The 18,727-nt window shown below is 42.3% G+C and overlaps 2 protein-coding genes across 2 annotated transcripts in view; one reads left to right on the top strand and one right to left on the bottom strand.

The window, feature by feature from the left end:
• Positions 1 to 1,654: 1,654 nt before the first annotated feature.
• The window catches only part of Prkcsh (protein kinase C substrate 80K-H), a 283,668-nt gene continuing 266,595 nt past the window's right edge, over positions 1,655 to 18,727 (bottom strand). Inside the window, exon 18 of the mRNA XM_051196865.1 lies at positions 1,655 to 1,668. The gene's annotated coding sequence lies outside the window, so the exon portion shown is untranslated. The remainder of the gene's footprint in view (positions 1,669 to 18,727) is intronic.
• LOC127231316 (zinc finger protein 25-like) lies at positions 4,709 to 16,416 on the top strand. The gene is made up of 5 exons (XM_051196849.1): positions 4,709 to 4,984; positions 7,155 to 7,281; positions 12,935 to 13,027; positions 13,987 to 14,090; positions 15,019 to 16,416. The coding sequence occupies exons 1-5, from the start codon at positions 4,709 to 4,711 to the stop codon at positions 16,414 to 16,416; spliced, it is 1,998 nt and encodes a 665-aa protein (XP_051052806.1).

Genomic DNA, 18,727 nt, shown 5'->3' with positions numbered 1-18,727 from the left:
AAGTGAAAACTAGTGCAGCCACCAAGGAAGTCAGTGTTGAGGATCCTCAAAAACTGAAACTAGATCTACCACACATTGTAGCTCCCATTCTTGGGCATGTATTCAAAGGACTCAATATATGTCACAGAGATATTTGCTCATTCATGTCCATTACTGCTCTCTTCACAATAGCCAGGTAAAAAAGTCTGGATGCCCACCTGCTGATGAAAAAAAAATAATCCACAGAAAAGTAGATGGAAATGGAAACTATCATCCCAAATAATCACATGGAAACTTATTCTTCCTTATGAATGCCTGGCCTTAGCTTGGCTGATTTCTAACCAGCTTTTCGTAAAATATCCCATCTACCTTTTGCTTCTGCGTTTTTACCTTTCTCTGTTTCTGTATATCTTTTTTTTTCCCTTCCATGTGTGGCTGTTTGACAGCGTCTCTCCTTTTCTCACTCCTCCTTCTTTTTTTCTCCTTCTATTTATTCTCTCTGCCTGCCATCCCTGTCTATCCCTCTCTTGCCTACCTATTGGCTGTCCAGATCTTTATTAGAACAATGAGGTGTTTTAGGCAGGCAAAGTAACACAGTTTCACAGAGTTAAACAAATGCAACATATCTTTGCACTGTTAAATATTCTGCAGCATAAATAAATGTAACACTAATATTACACAACACACTTATATGTCCTGTATATTGGGAATCACCAGTAGGAACCTACATCAATTTTAACCTTTTATCCAGAAATTGATATTTAGTAGAAAAAAAAAAGCCCTAGAATTTCATAGAATAGTGAATTATAGAAGAAGTTACTACTGCTTAAATTGGTGGCTTGGTCCCTATGGGGAGGGTCTATGCATTGTGGGGAAGGGCCACGGTTCATGTTGAATCACAGAGTCAGGGCAGGATAGAGTGAGTACAGGGTAAAAGTTGGAAGCATAGTAAGCAAGGCCTTCCCAGGGTAGGCTGATGCCATTGAAGGGACATTTACTGTCCTGTGAGTCATGAAGTGAGGAACACTCTTGATGCCCTGTGAGGAAAGCACCTTTTCAAGTGTCTCTGAACTGTGTGTCAAAAGTTAGGGGCGCACATACCACCAAGTGCTCTGTCTTGTGTCACTTCAACCCCACACACCTTCACACTCCTCACCAGCCCACCACTTCCTTGTGCCTACCTGCTTCATCACTGTGCCCATATGCCCCCTTGCAAATGCACCAAGACCATAAACTGTCTTTGTTGTAGGTGTTCACAGTCACATGCTCCATGATGAGCCTTGACAAACAACTCACCCTGACCACCAATGGAACTCACCTTATTATTGTGAGCTCTGAGGGCTGCACTGTCCCACAGGTCTTGCAGACCGCTTTGGACTATGGTGTGTCCTGTGACATGGCTTGCTATGTAGTGGTCCATCTCCAAACAGATGGCACCAGCCTTGCCAGATGGACTACAGACGGTAGTGTGATCATAGCTCCCTGGGGTGCCATCTAGGGAACAGTGACTTGGGGTCTGTGTCATGCTTTGTGCACCATCTCTACTCTTCACTCATGTTTTCTAAATCCTAGGATAGAAGTTTCTGGTACTTCCTACCGCAGGGGCAAGCACTAGGGACCACTGCTTTCCTCACCTATAGGGGTTTTGTGTTGACAGGGTGTTATGTAGCTCAGGCTGGCCTTGAAGTTCTTCTATAGCTGGGGGTGATCTGTAACTTCCTGTCTTGACTAAGATTTCAGGTGTGTACCAGGTGTTATGGCTAATCTTGGTTATCAACTTGACTGCATCTGGAATCAACTAAGCTGCTGGGCATGCCGGTGAGGGGCTTTCCTGATTAGATTATTTCAAGCAGAAAGACCCACTCTTAATGTGGGCAGCACCTTTTGGTAGTAATCCACATAAATGACATGGAGGAGGGAAACGGCTTTGCCCCTACTCTTGCTGCAAGTTCACCTATCCTGTTGCAGAAGCCACCTCTTCTTGAGCATTCCAATGTAGACTGAAGACCAGCAGCTCTCCAGAAATCCTAATTGCTGCACTGAACAGCCACCTACATAATCTGTGTATAGTAACTAGCCTTGTTCTCAAATTTGTGAGAGATTTAAAATTTTAAATAAATTTATTCTACCAAACTAGTTTCTAAAGTTTGCTTTGGGAAATAGCTTTTGTATAGTTCTTCTAGGTTATGATAAGTGTTGCTAGCACTGTGTATAAGAGCCTCATAAGCTATGCAAACCTTCTAAATATTGATAGGTATTTAATAATATATATCTGCACACAATTACTTAATTTTCAAAACAGCTTTACTCTTGTCCATTGTGGTTTTTGAAAAGGCTTCTAATGAAACTGCTGCAGAAGTTTATAACTAAATCTTATGGTTCTGCTCTAACAAACCCAAATAACATTTTTAAGAGGAGGACAAGCAGAATGAACCCCAGTCCCCTAAGAGCTACTTACTTCTGTGTCTCGTGTGTGTTTAAACCAGGCCTAAGGATTTACAGGCACTAATTCCTCAATGTCTGTCACTTGCCCCTCCCCCAACCAGGATGGAGCTTTCCCTGGCATCCTGGGACAGAGAACAAACAACCAGATGGTCCATCAGCAACGTTTGCCTAGAATATTGCTTCAGACATTGACATGTTCCACCAGCAAGTGTTAAACCAGCAAGTGAAGAAATGTAACCAGCCTGGCAGAACATTCTCTCTTTCTCTCTCTCTATCTCTCTCTCTCTTTTTCTCAACATCCTGTTAGCTCATTTGATAATGGAGTTTGTACAACTGGGGAAATGATTTATTATCAGAAAAAGTTAATTTTTTTCACTTATAGTCTATGTCCCAAGAATGATTAAGACTTAAAACACTTAACACTTGGTCATCTATAGTACTGAACAATGCTGTATATGCTTACACTTTATCTCAAAGTATGTTTATTTCATACTATATGGACATCTATTTTTATGAATCAGAACGATGACTTTTATAAAGGCATTCTCAACCAGCCTGCCTCCATCTTATGCTTGGAAGCCATCTTGTATCACAAATTAGGTTCATTCCTGTTTATGAATAGATCTGTTTCTCAAGGATTGGGCTGTAAGACCCTCAGAATGAGGAGTCTCCCTGTTCCAGTCGGTTCCCCCAAGAACTCAATGTCCACTCCAGTTGATGCAACATGCAAGAGGCTTTAATGGATGGGAAATGTTTGCGCAAATGGGCCGCTTAGTGTCATTCTCCTGGCAGGGGTATTTTTAAAGGCAAGAACCACAAGCTCAGGGAGGGGCCGTGACCCTCTGACCATTGAGTACGTGACAAGAGTCATGGGTTCTAGCATGCTCTTTATCTTTTTGAGGCCAGATGGTCTCTGTTTAGGTCAGCAGACCTTGGGGCATGCTAATCAATTTTGCCTAAGCCAACGGGAGTTGCAGCTATCTCTTTGTTTCTCAAGGACCCTATTTGTTATCTGCTGACACATAGACCGGAGGGGCAGTTTGTTTCCCCTTGAGTTCCCTGGGGGAGGGTGACCATCTGGAAATTCTTGGTATCCAGCTATCTTAGGGCCTTGTAAGGGAGAGGTTGTGGGTGGTTAGCAAATTCCAGGAACTAAGTCACAGTGGCCTTAGTCAGCTTTCTGGGTCAGACTGCCCTGCATTCCAATTATTTGGGCTCCATTTCATTTCTTTGTTAGTTTAAGTCTTTCAGGGCTATGCCCCACCTCTACCCTTAACTACAAATGGTTCTGCACTTGCTGAAGGTTGTCGGATATGTGGGATTAACAGTGGCGCACACCTTTGACCCCAGCACTGGGAAGGCAGAGGCAGGTGGATCTCTGTGAGTTCGTGGCCAGCCTGGGCTACAGAGAGAGTTTCAGAACAGCCTGGGCTACATAGAAAGACCCTTTTGGGGGGGGGGCTGTTAAAAAAAAAAGCATGATACTATTTCCATTTATAGACACGTATTAGATGACATAAACTTAAGTAGAAGGTTAACCTTAAGTAGAAGGTTCAGTGTAAAACGTGTGGGGCTGGTTTCTCCGCAGGAAACTGCTGAATTTGCCAGTCTGTAAAGTCACCTATGGTTGGTGACATTCGTTGTCGCTTAGGGTCTGAGAAGGTGGGACGGGAAGCCCTGTGTCTGGGGCGGTCCCTGTGGTGAGGAACGTCCAATCAAACGCGCAGGCCGAGGGCGGGGGCGGGCCTTCAGTCTTTGGAAGCCCCTGGCTCTCTGAGCGCCACCTGTTCGCCATCTTGGGTCCTGTCCAGGTGTTGGCCCTGCGGCTCTCCGCGTGAGTGCTTCCACCTGGGCGCCCCGGGATCTGGAGATGGTGAGTCTGAGGCAGGTGGTCCCCAGGCGTGGGGCGAGAGCTGGGCGGGCTCTGGGCGCCGGGGCGCCCTGTCGTGTCCCTGGCCTCTGCGCGGGGACTCCGCGGCTCTGGCCCGGAGCGCGTGTGCTGCGGGACGGGGAGGGAAGCGATAACTCGCGTCTGGGCCCTGCCCCTTGGCTGTGCGTTGTCTATGCCCCTCCGCTTCTCAGCTCTGTCCCGGTGGCTTCCGCCATCCATAGCTAGGTTTGGAGCCTAGACGATCTCCTGTCTGCCTGTCTGTCTGTCCCTGGGACGTCAGGCTCGATCCTGTCCCCCAGTTGCTGGGGCCCTATCTATTTGTGTCACCAACTCTGTGTCCTGACCCTGGTGACCTTTTGTGGTCCCGATGGAGCCCTGACCCTCGGTGGTAAGATGCCTCTGGCCTGGGCACGCCACGGGGGTCTGCCCGCCTGTGTGTTGCTGCGGCTGGGTAGGTGTTCAGGGGACAGCAGAGCCCTGTGCCGCCGGGGTGATGGGACCACACTGCAGGCGTTAATGCCTGGTGAGGAGGGCATGGAGTTGCTAGGCCTCTGGAGGTTGGTTTCTCCAGGTTCTTTTTTATCAGCCTCTCCTCCTTCGGACCATCTCGGCAGCCCGGGCGTTTACACGGAATCAGTGCCTCTCTCGATTGCTGATCTAAATCCTGCCGTTTGTCTCTGCGGTCAGCAGACCATCTTACCTTAGATTCTCTGGGTTTCTCACAGTCTCTTCCTCACATGGGCATTTTCTTGAGGTTGTGAGATTGCTACAGATGGTAATCCCGATTCCCACCCCATTTGCTGGGTAACTTTGGCTAGACGCTTAGCCGTTTCAAGTCATTTATGTGTCTGTGGCACGTGATAGGTAAGTGTCTGCTGCCAAAGCTTCATGCTGGCTCATTGTGAAATTCTTTTCTGTGGCCAAAATCCACGACTTGCGTTGAGTTCTCAGAAGGAACAAAAACAAACAAAAAACCAAACCAAACTGCTTGGGGTGGGAGAGACAAGAGTTGGTGGCGCTCTGGACCCAGTGAGGATCGAAAGGAAGGAAGAGAAAGGAAGTCAGTAGTTAGGCCCCGCCTAAGCGGCCTCCATTTCCTTCTGCTGAGGAGTAGCAGACCGCTTCCAGAGCCTGTGGAGACTGTGGAATCAAGATGGCCTTCTCTCTACTCTCTCAATTCTTCCCTATATGCCGTTTCCTTACCCCGAGCCTTCTAGAAGCATGGGGAGCAGGGCTTCACACCCAGCACCCTGATGAACACCATCAATTCCTCTGGCAACCAAACACTGAAATTCAACCTCCATGCAAGCATTCCCATGTCAACTTCTCTGTTCCTTAGCCTGATCAGCCCTTTATTCATCATGATATATTAAAACAGACTGTATTTTGTCATTTTTCTCTGAGTCCTAGAGCAAAGGTTTTTTTAAGAATTAAATGAGAAGATTCACTTGACTCCCCCTCCACCCCCGAAGCCATGTTTGTGCCTTTGCTCAGACTCAGACACAGAATCAGTATGCCTTTGGCTGGAGTTTCCCCTTATAAATCACCAAGGGTGGTGTGTCCCCACTCCCACCACTGCCTTCCTGGCCTCAAGTGTCAGAATGGCCTGACCTAAGATGCCTACTCCACCCTCTTGGAGTGCCCAGTAAAAAGCTCCTAGTCTGCTTCAACAGCAGCCTGAGGTGGGGTTGGAGCCTCTCAGAGCAGCAGCTGGGAAGAACGACCTTCTGCACCCCATCTAAGAAGCACCCCCATTTTCCGTGTTTGCACTGTGTCACGGTGAACATGGATGCGAAACCTTTTCCTTTATTTCCTTTATTTGGCAACTGGGTCTGTATAGCCCTGCTGAGCCTATTACTCATGTGGAGTGGACTAGCCTCAAACCCCCAGAAACCTGTCTGCTTCTTGCTCTGCCTTCCCAGTGCTAGGACTAAAGGCTTGGACTACCACAACCAGCTAAAAGTTTTGTTTTTGTTTTTTGAGACAGGTTCTTGTGTACTACAGTTTATGTTGCAGAGCTTGGCCTTGGCCTTCTAATCCTCATCCATTAAGGCAGTTTTTGACATTCCGAGTTCTGCTCCTTTGGATACATCCCAGCAGTAGTGAATGCTGAGTCCTTTGGTAGATCTGTTTAAGGTTTTAAAGATCTGCAATGTCAATTTATAAAATGGTTTTTTCTAATTTTCACATTAAGAACAGAGTACAAGGATTTCCTCTTTGGCATGTCTGTTTTCTCTCAGCACTTATAATTTGTCTTTTTTTTTTTTTTTTAACTTTTTATAGTTACATTTAGAATGCAGGCATCCTGCTATTTGATGCATTCAGTATGTGGTGTGAGTCTGTTAGAATCCAAGCTGTCAAAAGCCACTGGAAGAGAGCATCCTAGAGTTGTTGGTGAATAGACAGAGTTCTAAGTCTTTTTTCCCTTTCAACTAATTTACCATGGAAGTAGTTAAGTGAATCTAAGTGTTCTTAGATTCAGGGAGGCTTGCACAGGGCCAGATGCCTTTGTTTCCAGAGCTTTAGGGTTTTCTGTATTGTATAAACTGAAGTCCTTGGTACATGGGCCAACTCCTTCAAGAAAGTGGAAGATTTCAGGGGACTTGGAGACTTCATTTGGGGAAACACAGATATAGCTGTCTGTGTTGTAATCCTCAGGAAAGTTCTGTGCATGTTTTCTGAAACTGTTACATTAACAGATTTTTGTGATTGATATTCCTTTCTCCCATTAAACAATTCAAATGTCACTGCTGTGAGACCCACACTCAGAATAGAATGAACCCCCACTTTCTGTTCCAAAAGCTGAAGACTTGTGTTGAAGAGAAATGTGTCATTACAGGAGCTGCTGTCATTTGAGGACATAGCTGTGGACTTCACCTTGGAGGAGTGGCAGGAGCTGGATCCTGCCCAGAGAACCCTGTACAAGGACGTGATGCTGGAGAATTATAGCAGCCTGGTGTTCTTGGGTGAGTGTTTCAGAGTTCTACTCTAAGACAATTGCTTTCTTCTTTAGGTTGATAAGATAGGAATCATTGCTTGTTTAATACTAATTTCATATTATACATTTTGATAGACATGTTGTAATAGTGTATGTGTTTTTGAGAACAGTGGTTTTGTAGGGCACTTTTTATCATTTATAATGATCAGATGAATGTAAGAGGCAAGTTTAGCAGCTTAGACATTACTTCTATTGTAATTTAATTGCTTTCAGTAATACTTGCTGTTGTGTAGAACATGTTACTCATCACTTCCATGTACATTCTAGAAACCAGCACTCATCATTGCTCCATCCCCATCATGTCGTTTTTCATACTCGAGAGGAAACGCTGTTTTCATCTCTACTCCTTTGCTGTCATTTTATTTTGAAGTTGAATAGCATAAAGGCATGTGTGTGTGTGCATGTGCATACATGTGTGCCTGCACATTTCTCTATGTCTTTGACTTTTCTGGGAAACATCTACTCACTATGAATATAAAGGCCCTTCCTATTTTTGGGGTGCTCAATTCTTTATATGTTATTGAAATTAATGACTTGTTAATGAGTAATTTAACAGTGTTTCCTTATTCTGTAAATTGATTTCTTCTATTAATTGCTTACTTTTCTGTATAGATGATTTTGAGATTGCTGTCATCCCATGTGTTGATTCTTGCTTCTGTTCAGCATTTATGCTGCCCATATCTCCTAGGAACTTCATGGTTTTAACTCTCATGCTTAACACCGGATTCACTTTTAGTTGACTTCTACAGTGATGATGAAACATCATTACCTCTCTTTACTTGGCTTGTGGATGCCCTGTTTCTTAGCACAATTTACGCATGAGAACTTCCCTTGTGAATATGAGTTCTTGAGATTTGTTAGAAATCACTTGGTAATGATTAGTGGTCCATTGCACTGACCAAAACGCTGGAGGGATAATTTAAAAGGCGGAACGGTTTGCTTTTGCTTGTGGTTTTGCTTTTAGTTGTCTTGTTTTAGAATTGCAGATGCATCTGTATTTAAAAATCTGAACTACCTATTTAGCATTTTCCACTAACTAGAAGTACAAAGACCTTCACTGCTTGGCTGCTGTCCTTCTATCACTTGTGCCAGCTTGGCCCTTTTTGCTTGCTTGGCAGCCCTGATAGCAGCTATCCCTGAGCTTTCCTGACTCCTGGTTTCTGATCCCTCATGGTAACATCAGCAAGAGGCCCATCAGTGATGGCTGTGGGGATTTCACTACATGCCAGGCACTTTTGAACTTTCCTGACTGCCCTTTTATGTGCTTTTTTAGAGAAGGCAATCTAACTTATCTGGCTAGGATGTCAGAAAAGAACATGGGGATGCATTTTGCCTTAAGAAACAGGAAAGCTTTCCCTTGGGTCCCACTGTGGTAGATCTTAGGCCGGTAGAAGCACAGAGGAAAGATGGTGAGGAGCTTGGCCTGGATGAAGAATATTGTGGCAGCACATGACCTTGCAAAAATTGCTCACCCTACTCTGCAGCCAGGAAGGACTGCAGAGCTGACAGTCCCTTCTAGACTGGTTCCTCACGACATCATTTTCTTGGATTCTCTCCACTAACACCTCCAGAAAATAGAGACCAACAAGTCTTTAACACCTGGTCTTTGGAGGACATTTTAGGTTCAAAGCATAACACTAACTATGTAAGGTTTTCTGTTGTGTTCCCTATTTACGTGTCCCTCTTATACCAGGACTTTGCCCTTTCAGTTCCTATCTCTGTAGGGCACTTTGGAGGCAGGTAATACACAAGGACTTCAAGTTTGTTTTGAGCAAGGTTTTCACAGTTAGAGAAGTGTGTTGTTTGAAACAATAAGATTGTTTAGGACGCCCTTTTCCTTTTCTATTCTCTGAAGATTATCATACTATAACTTTACATAACATATTATTTAACAATTTGGCAAGGAGTTGTTTATTTTTCTTGATTTTCTGAGACAAAATTTCACTGTTTCCCAGGATGGCCTTAAACTTACCATGTATCCCAAGCTGGTCTCATGGCATTTCTCTTATCTTAGTGTTCTGAATCCTGGGATCTTCTCATTGTTTCAAGGATGGGTCATTCTAGCTTATTTTTCTCGGCATTTTTAATTTCATTGTACTTACCTTTCACTTATTGGTTATTAAAAATAGGCCAGGGTTATAGCCCAGTGGTAAACAACTTTCTTGCATGTCTTGAGATCCTGTATTCAATCTCCAGAATGGCAAAAGATAAGTACAAATAAAGAAACAGTAAAATCACTGCAACTTTTAAAACGTGGCCTGCCTGCCTCTGTCTCTCTGTCTCTCTCTCTCTCTCTCTGAGAGTCTTACTTTGACTTTGCCACCCTGGCTGCCCTGTAACTTACTGTATATACCAAGGCTAGCTTCAAATTCACAGAAATGCTCCTGCCGTCGTTATATACACACACACTTTTGAGCTCTTAATTTTTTTCTACAAGTAACATTATTTGCTCTCTAGAAACACTTCTTGTGTTCTCCTTCCTACTTTAAATTTATTTTTATTTATATTTAGTGTGTGCATGCATGCCTGTTGTTTGAGGAGGCCAGAAGAGGGCGCTGGATCCCCTGGAACGGGAGATGGTGTGAGCCACCATGTGGGTACTCTTAACCACTGAGGCATCTCTTCGGCCCCCTTCTTCATTCGGTGGCCTTTGTCTCTTTATCAGATACAGATGTCTAGAGGCCTCAGTGCTGTGTTGGACAGTAGTGGTGAAAGAGCACATCTTTGTCATGTCGGGACCTTAGAGGAAATGACTTCCTGCTTTCTCCATTCCTTATGCTGTAGGCTATGAATTTGTTATATATAATCATTATTGTGTGGAAATAGTCATATCTAATACAATGAGTTTATGTGAAGATGGGGTATTATTATTATTATTGTTTGTCTGTTTTTTCAAGACAGGGTTTCTCTGTGTAGCCCTGATTGTCCTGGAACTCACTTTGTAGACCAGGCTGGTCTTGAACTCAGAGATCCAGCCTCTGCCTCTTGGGTGCTGAGATTAAAGGTGTGCACCACCACCACCACCATATTTTTTAAAACTGCCCTGTATACATCTATCAATGCATTCATATGGTTATCTATTGTTTAATGTATAAATGTGATGATTTAAACTCGTGGATTTCTGTGTGATACACGTGGTGTTGTCAGGTAACCACATGGGTTAAACCAAAAGAAAGTCTTTTGGCAGGCCTGGCAACTACACAGGCTGTTCATGATCCCGGTGTAACCCTGAGCCTTTTAAGCACAAAAACCATGTTCTAGGTTGGTTCAGTTAGGTACTTTCCCAGAACTATGCATTTGATGGGTTAGGGCTTTGTTTACTTTTGGCTGTTGCGGTTTATATGATGCATTTTATGGTACTTCCTTCCGTCATGGAGTCAGTTGTGCTGAGGTCTGGGGGCTTGTTATAATGGGATCCCTGAGATGAATCACGCATGATCCTTTTTAAATAAACTTTTCTTCTTTTTTCTTTTGTTTTTTGTTGTTATTATTTTGGGTTTTTTGTTGAGACAGGGTCTCTCTGTGTAACAGCTCTGGCTGTCGTATCCTGGAACTTACTCTGTAGATCAGGCTGCCTCAAACACAGAGATCCACCTGTTTCTCCCTCCTGAGTACTGGGATTAAGGAACATAAAACGGCATTTGGCCTTTTATAATTTTTTATGTGGTTGCTGTTTTCTTGTCTAGCTTGAAAAACTGAGAGCTTGACTGTTCCCCCAGTAGTTCTTTGATATGCAGCATCATTACACTGTCCTTGGAATATTCAGAATTCTGTTTGTCTTGGAGTTTTACCAGCTTCACTGAAATGCGACACAGAGCCATTGTTGGTCAATCTGTTAGGCTGCCTTTGAGCTTTCTGGACTTGGATGTGCTCATCTATCCCATGATATAAAATGTTTTCACTGATATATTTCATTGACATTATAATGCCTTTTGCCTTTTCTTTTGGAATAGGGCATTTTTCCTTCTTTTTAATCAATGTAAGGGAGTTGGGAGCAGGTGATGTATTATATGCCATGTGTGTATACATAGGGGTCACAGAATAACCATAGATTTTGGTCCTTGTCTTCCCCCTTGAGATGTTGTTTCTTGTTTTTATGCTGTATGTAACAGTTTAGGTGGCCTGTGAGCTTGCTGGGGATCTCCTGTCTCCATCTCCTATCTCTCCATAGGGGTGCTGTTATTACAGACTAATGTTTGCTGTCATTGTTTTGTGTTTTACTTAGTGCCATGTATCTGAAATCAGATCCTCATGCTTGCACAGCCCTTGTATTGATGGAATCATCTCCCCAGCCCCAAATATTTGCTTTCTCAATCACTTTGGAATCTTATAATTTTACTCCCCAGTCCCTGTTCATCTTCTATAAAGCTTTTGACTGGTTCTCCCCCAACATAAAAATATATTTAATAAGCTTGTTATATAAAAATCTAACACAAAAGCTTATCAATAATTGAAACTGACTTCTGGTTGTAGAATATTATGCAAAGATTTGTTGTATAAGCTGTGTTACTTTGCCTGTCTAAAAGACCTGATTGGTCTAATAAAGAGCTGAATGACCAATGGCACAGCAGGAGAAAGGATAGGTGGGGTTGGCAGGCAGAGATAATAAATGGGGGGGGGGTAAATCTGGGAGAAAAAGATGTAGGAACAAGAGAAGGAAGAGGACTCCAGGGCCCAGTCACACATTAAGGAATGGAGTAAGACGTTAAAAAAGATATATAGGATAAAGATAAAAGCCCAGAGGCAAAAGGTAGACAAGGTAATTTTAAGTTAAGAAGAGCTGGCTAGAAATAAGCCAAGCTAAGGCCGGCCACTTATAAGTAAGAATAAGTCTCCATGTATTTATGTGGGAACTGGGTAGTAGTCCCCCTAAAGGATAACCAATAACTTCTAACTGGGAGTGCTTGCAGTTAGGAAAACTAAAACACATTTACATACTCATAACATGTAAGTACAACTGAAGAGCTATGAAACTCACAGAATTCTAGAGATTTACAACATGGTGCCATAAATTCATCTGTAATCAATTGTTTGGTGCTAATTGTGAACAACTATTAAGCAAAGGCAACAGAAATGGGAAGGAATTACATGATTTTAAGCTGTCATGACAAATATGTCTCTTAAGATAGAAAAAAAGCAATGTGAAATTTATTTAAATGACCAAGATTTTTTACTGGATCCCTATTATCAGTTTTGGCAACTTAACCCACTGTTGTAGGCAGTTTTTTACTGGGACTGCCAGCCAGCTCCCAAGTAACCACACAGAGACTTAATATTAATTATAAATGCTTAGCTGATAGCTTAGGTTTGTTGCTAACTAGTTCTTACTGCTTAAATTAACCCATATTTCTTATCTAAGTTCTACCACGTGGCTCATGGCTTATTACTTCATTTTCTACATGTCCTGCTTCTGATTTCTTTAAATCATCACTTCATGTTATTTATCATGCAGTGAGTGACCCTGAAGATAGTATTCCGGTCAACAAAGAATGTGAGAATAAACTCTACCAGAAGCTTTAAAATTGTTAATCACAGTGTCATTCATAAATTGGTGCTATTTGTTATCTTGAAGACCTGATTCAGCACTCTGGTATCATTTGTCTATTACTTCATACTTACAGGGCACTGTATGAAAAAACCTGAATTGATCTTCAAGTTGGAGCAAGGACTTGGGCCTTGGAATGTAGAAGAATCCTCAGACAGGAGCTTCCCAGGTCAGTGAAGGCATGTTGAGCAAAAAAGGTCAACAAGAAGAAAACTCATCAGTAACGGGGTGGATTCAACTGGAGTAATGAGCCTGCTGATGGGGAAGAATGGGAGAGTGCATTGTACAATTAATATGTGATAAGTAAGGTTTTCAAAGTTTGCATTTGAGGGTGTGGTGGTGTACACCTTTAATCCCAACACTTGGGAGGCAGAGGCAGGCAGCTATCCTGGATCTAGCTCTGTAGACCAGGCTGGCCTCCAACTCACAGAAATCCACCTGCCTCTGCTTCCCGGGTGCTGGGATTAAAAGTGTGTGCCACCACTGACCAGCAGCTGTTTCATTTTCATGAACGTGCTTATTATTGTTTTAGAAGGTGGAGGAGATATGTAAAAATGCATTAAAGAGAGAGTTTGGGAGAAGCTGTCTTCTATCTTTGGAGGAAGATGCTTTGCCTCACAAAACCCATGGAATATTCTATTGCTTTTACCCAGTGTGATGTAAACCTTTTAAACACATATATGTAGGAATCCTTTCCCTAACGTATCTTCCTTCTTAGGAGAGAGAACATTTGGCTGTGGCTACATCTTATATATAACTACTTAAAAAAATAAATCTTTCACATGCGAAAGAGGAATGCCATAGATGATATTATATGTATAGTTAATACCATAGAGAAATGGAGCAGCCATGTGAAAATTACTCTTGAAACCCACAGCAGAGAAAGAGGTAAATAGCTTGTCTTTGTGTTCACCAGAAGAAAATGTAAGAGACATGACCAAGCATATAGTGTTTGCTAGTCTCATTTGTTATACAAATCCATGAAGTAATAAAAATGTTTACACTCATTACTAGTAAATATTATTTTAAAACTCCTATGGGGGGTGGGGGAAGCCCACTTCATTTTAGCATTGTATGAAAAGACTAAAGTGTGATTCATGAATAGAGATATTTTTAATCTAATTTCAGATCTTCCTATATTGACTGCCCCAAGTGTGACCAGCCAAGAAAATCACAGGGTGCATTTGTGGCAAATTGGAACTACTCAAGCCAAGGCATCTAGTGAAAAGATTGTAAGTAAAACATTCAGTTTGAACACTTAGCAATTTAAACCTGAACATAAAGAGGGGAACCTATCATCCATAAGAATTTGATGTGAGGCTGGCAAGATGGGTCAGGGTAAGGTGCTGTCTTGTGAGCATTAGGACCTAAGTTTGTCTCCAGAACTCATATAAAAAGCAGAGAGCGGCAACAGGCAGCTGTTATCCTAGTGTTCAGGAGATTGAGAAAGAAGGATGCCTAGGACTTGTGGGACATCTTAACTATCCATATTAGCAAGTTCCACATTTAATGAGAAACCTTTTCTCAAAAAATAAGGTGGACCAGTAATTGAGAGAGGTATCTGATGTCAACCTCTGGTCCCCACCTGCAAACACACACATGATGAACACTTGCATAAAGGTGGACACACATGCATAAACATATATACTCACATATTCCTTACACTCAAGAATGTTTCTTGATATTTAACTTCATAAATTTATAGGGTGCAATTGGCAAACCTCTCTTGCATCCTGCATATCTTCCGCATAACATCAAAGATCTTTAGTATATTTGACCAGTAATATCATTGTAAGCTAACTCAATGTGTTTGATACATAAAGATATCTATAATAAATTCATTAAATATTGGAAATTCATTCAAGTGACACTTGTGTATGTAGCCCAAGAATATGGGTCATGGGAAGTTATCAAACCACTGTTAATATATTTGGAACTCTGTGATCTAAAAGCATAACTCAGTAAATGACAAAGTACACATGTCTGAGAAATATAAATATGACTGGGGGAATCATACCTCTCAGTAAATGACAAGGTACATATTTCTGAGAAATATAAACATGACTGGGGGAATCATACCTCTCAGAACCTCAAGAGCATAAGCCAGGAAAAAGACCTCTTTGAAGGTATAAGACATATAACAGATTGTTTTATTTGAAGGCAGAGCTAAAGGAGCAACAGAAGATTCATCAAGGGTCAGAATCCTGTGGAAATGAAACCTATGAGAAGACATTTTCCCAGAAATCACAGTGCACTGGGAGTCAGAAGCCTCACACATGTAAGACATCTCTCAGTTGTAAGTCAACTGTTGATAAAGGACAGAGACTTCATGAAGAGGAGATAAGCTGTGGGTGTGAGGGATGCAGGAAAGCTTTCCTCCAGAACTCACATGTTACAGAATATCAGAAAGCACCTACAGATATGAAGCTTTGTGAATGTGTAGAATGCAGAAAGGCCTTCTCCTACAACTCAGAACCCCCTAGTCATCACAGAACTCATACACATGAGAAGCCTCATGAATGTACAGAGTGCGGCAAGTCATTTTGCACTCAACATCAGAAAATTCACACAGGTAAGAAGCCCTATGAATGTCTAAAATGTGGAATAGGCTTTTACACTAAGGGAAAACTCACTGTACATCAGATAATTCACACAGGTGAGAAGCCCTATGGATGTACAAAATGTGGGAAAGTGTTCTCCCTCAAGTCTTACCTTACTCAACATCAGAAAATTCACACAGGCAGGAAGCCTCACGTGTGTGCAGAGTGTGGGAAAGCCTTCTACCGATTAGCACACCTTACTTTGCATCAGAGAACTCATACAAATGAGAAGCCCTATGATTGTACAAAATGCCAGAAATCCTTTTACTGCCAATCACAGCTTACTGTACATCAGCGAACTCATACAGGCGAGAAGCCTTTTAAGTGCGTGGACTGTGGGAAATCTTTCTACCATAAATCACACCTAACTCGACATCAGAGAATTCACACAGATGAGAAGAAGCCCTTTGAATGTACAGAATGTGAGAAAGCCTTCTACTCCAAGTCAGAGCTCACTGTGCATCAAAGGTCTCACACAGGTGAGAAGCCCTATGAATGTATGGAATGTGGGAAATCATTCTACCAGAAGTCAACACTCATTCTGCATCAGAGGGGTCATATAGGCGAGAAGCTATACGAGTGTATGGACTGTGGAAAAGTGTTCTATTGCAAGTCGCATCTCACTCTGCATCAGCCAATACATACAGATACACACCCATATGTGTGTCCAGAATGTGGGAAATATTTCTATTATAAGTCACAACTCATTGTACATGGACGAACTCATACAGGTGATAAACCCTATGAATGCAGAGAATGTGGGAAAGCTTTTTCCCGAAAGCCACACCTCACTCGACATCAAAGTACTCATACAGGTAAGAACAGTTTGAATGTAAAAAGTTTAGAAAAGCCTGCTACTGCAGGACACAACTCACTGAACATTGGAGAACATGAGCACGTGGCAGGCATTTTAAAGGAAAGGAATGCAGAATGGCATTTTCCTTCAAGTTACAAGTAACAGACAACTCAAATGAGGAGCCCTGAGAATGGAAAGAATGAGAAACTATACTACAAGTCACAGTTGAGAATAGATTTGAATAAGAAATCCTGTGAAGCTGGGCGTTGGTGGCGCACGCGTTTAATTGCAGCACTCGGGAGGTAGAGACAGGTGGATCTCTGAGTTCAAGTTCAGCCTGATCTACAAAGTGCGTTCCAAGACAGGTTCCAAAGCTACAGAGAAACTCTTTCCAAAAACAAAACAAAAACAAAAAATAAAGGAAGAAAGAGAAAGGAAATTCCATGGCTGTAGCATGCAGGGTACTTCATGCAAGTCACAGTTCTGTAGCATCAGAGAACATAAACAGACCAGAAGCACTATGAATGTGTGGAGAGATGTTAAGCTTTTTCTAAGTCATCACTCAAGGCACATTAGTGCCCTCATACAGACAAGAAGCCTTAAAAATGTAGAATGAAGACATTCATTCTTAAGTCATATCTGTCCAGTACAAGAGGCCACATGGATGAGAATGTAAGAATTGGGATTTTTTTTTAATTGAAAAATAAAATTCAGCAATAAATATTAAGAAATAAACCTGAGAAATCCAGAGAGAACAAGAAATGATTGCCCCTCTCTACTTAATCTAAGAGCACACAACCCCTTGACCCCATCTCTTCCCTGAGTGCCTCTCTTCTCCAAGACCACCACCAATGGTGCCAATCTTGGTTTGGAGGGCAAAGTTCACATTCAGCTGACTGACTAAGAGGAGACCATGTTGATGTCTGTGGTCTGCCCCACCACAGGGGTCCATGTTGGCACTAGAGACCATGTTGAGACCAAAGTCTATGCTGCTGAGGGCCATGTCAGAGTTTGTGATGAGGGCTGCCATAGGAGACGTTGATGTCTATGGTTTCTGATGCCATGTTGATGTCTATGATCTGTGCTGTGGCCTTGGGGGCTGTATTGATGTCCAAAGTCTGTGAAGCCACCAGAAGCCATAATGAGGTCGAAGCCATAATGAGGTCCATGGTCTATGCTGCCTCCGGGGACCATGTTGAGGTCCATTATGCAGCCATGTTGATGTCCATGATCCATGCTGGAACCTAGTTAATGTTTGTGGTCCATGCTGCCCCTGGAGGCCATGATGAGGTTCATGGGCCATGATGTTGCTGGAGATCATGTGGATGTCTGTAGTCTTTGTAACCTGGGGAAACCATGTAGAAGTTCATGATCTGGGCTGCTGTTGGCTGTTTTGGATAATAACAATCTGTTCTAGTGGTATCAATAACTCTAGACTCATAATTGAGAATGAGAGACATTGAAGGCTTCTGTGACAACCTCTACACACACACACACACACACACACACACACACACACACACACAAAGAAACTAAGCATGAAGCCATTAGGAGAGTCCTTAAAAATTAGAATAAAGATGCTGAAGCATAGCTCTTCACAGTTGTTGGCTTCTGGCAAGGTGATGGGATAGGACTCTGTTATCTTTAAGGGTCTGGCCCCTATGAGTTTACCATACTAATGAGTATATGGGCAATACAAATAGTACTTGGTGGATTTGGTGGGCAGGGCACAAGGGTGGGAGGTTGGACCTGGGAGGAATGGGAAGCAAATGTGATTGGGATGCATTATATGACATTCCCCTCTCCCCAAAAATACAAATACTATATTGGGAAAATTCTAATATAAACAAAAGAAATCTATGAAATCTTAATGTCAGTGCATACATGTGGATGAGTAACTATGAATGTGAAAAATACAGAAAAAGTTTCCAATGTAATTTTGTATCACTTTGCATTTGAAATCTCAATTGAAGGAACACACAAAAGTAATGAACATAGAAAAACTGAGAGAGTTGATAGGCCATCCTTTATTTTAGAAACTTGCAAGTGAGAAACCATGTAAGGAAATAATTAGCCATGTAGTGACACATGCTTTCATTGCTAATCAATTAATGTCCTGGTGCTACAGCTTTATTGAAATACAAGAGTTGCCTCAGCAAGACAGCAAAATGCCATGTCATTGAAACAAAAAGGCTGGGTGTAATAGCATGTGCCTCAAATCCTAGCAGAGATGGGCAATTGTGAGTTTGACGCCTATGTGTTCTACATTGTGAGTTCCAGGCCAGCCAGGACTAGATGGTGAAACCCTGCAAAGCATTCTAAGATATGCATACCTTTTGTCACAATTTAAGCCAGGTGCCAAACTTGTCTTCATTGAACTTGGATGACCCTACTGGCACCAGAAATTCAACAAAGATGAGAAATACAGTGAAGGAAATATGAAGCCATAGTTCACCTGTCTTTATTATCAAAC

Source organism: Phodopus roborovskii, unplaced genomic scaffold (genome assembly GCF_943737965.1).
Source record: "Phodopus roborovskii unplaced genomic scaffold, PHOROB, whole genome shotgun sequence".
NCBI lineage: Eukaryota > Metazoa > Chordata > Mammalia > Rodentia > Cricetidae > Phodopus > Phodopus roborovskii.
Note: the sequence above shows the minus strand (reverse complement) of the source record. Positions and strands in the feature narration are given on the sequence as shown.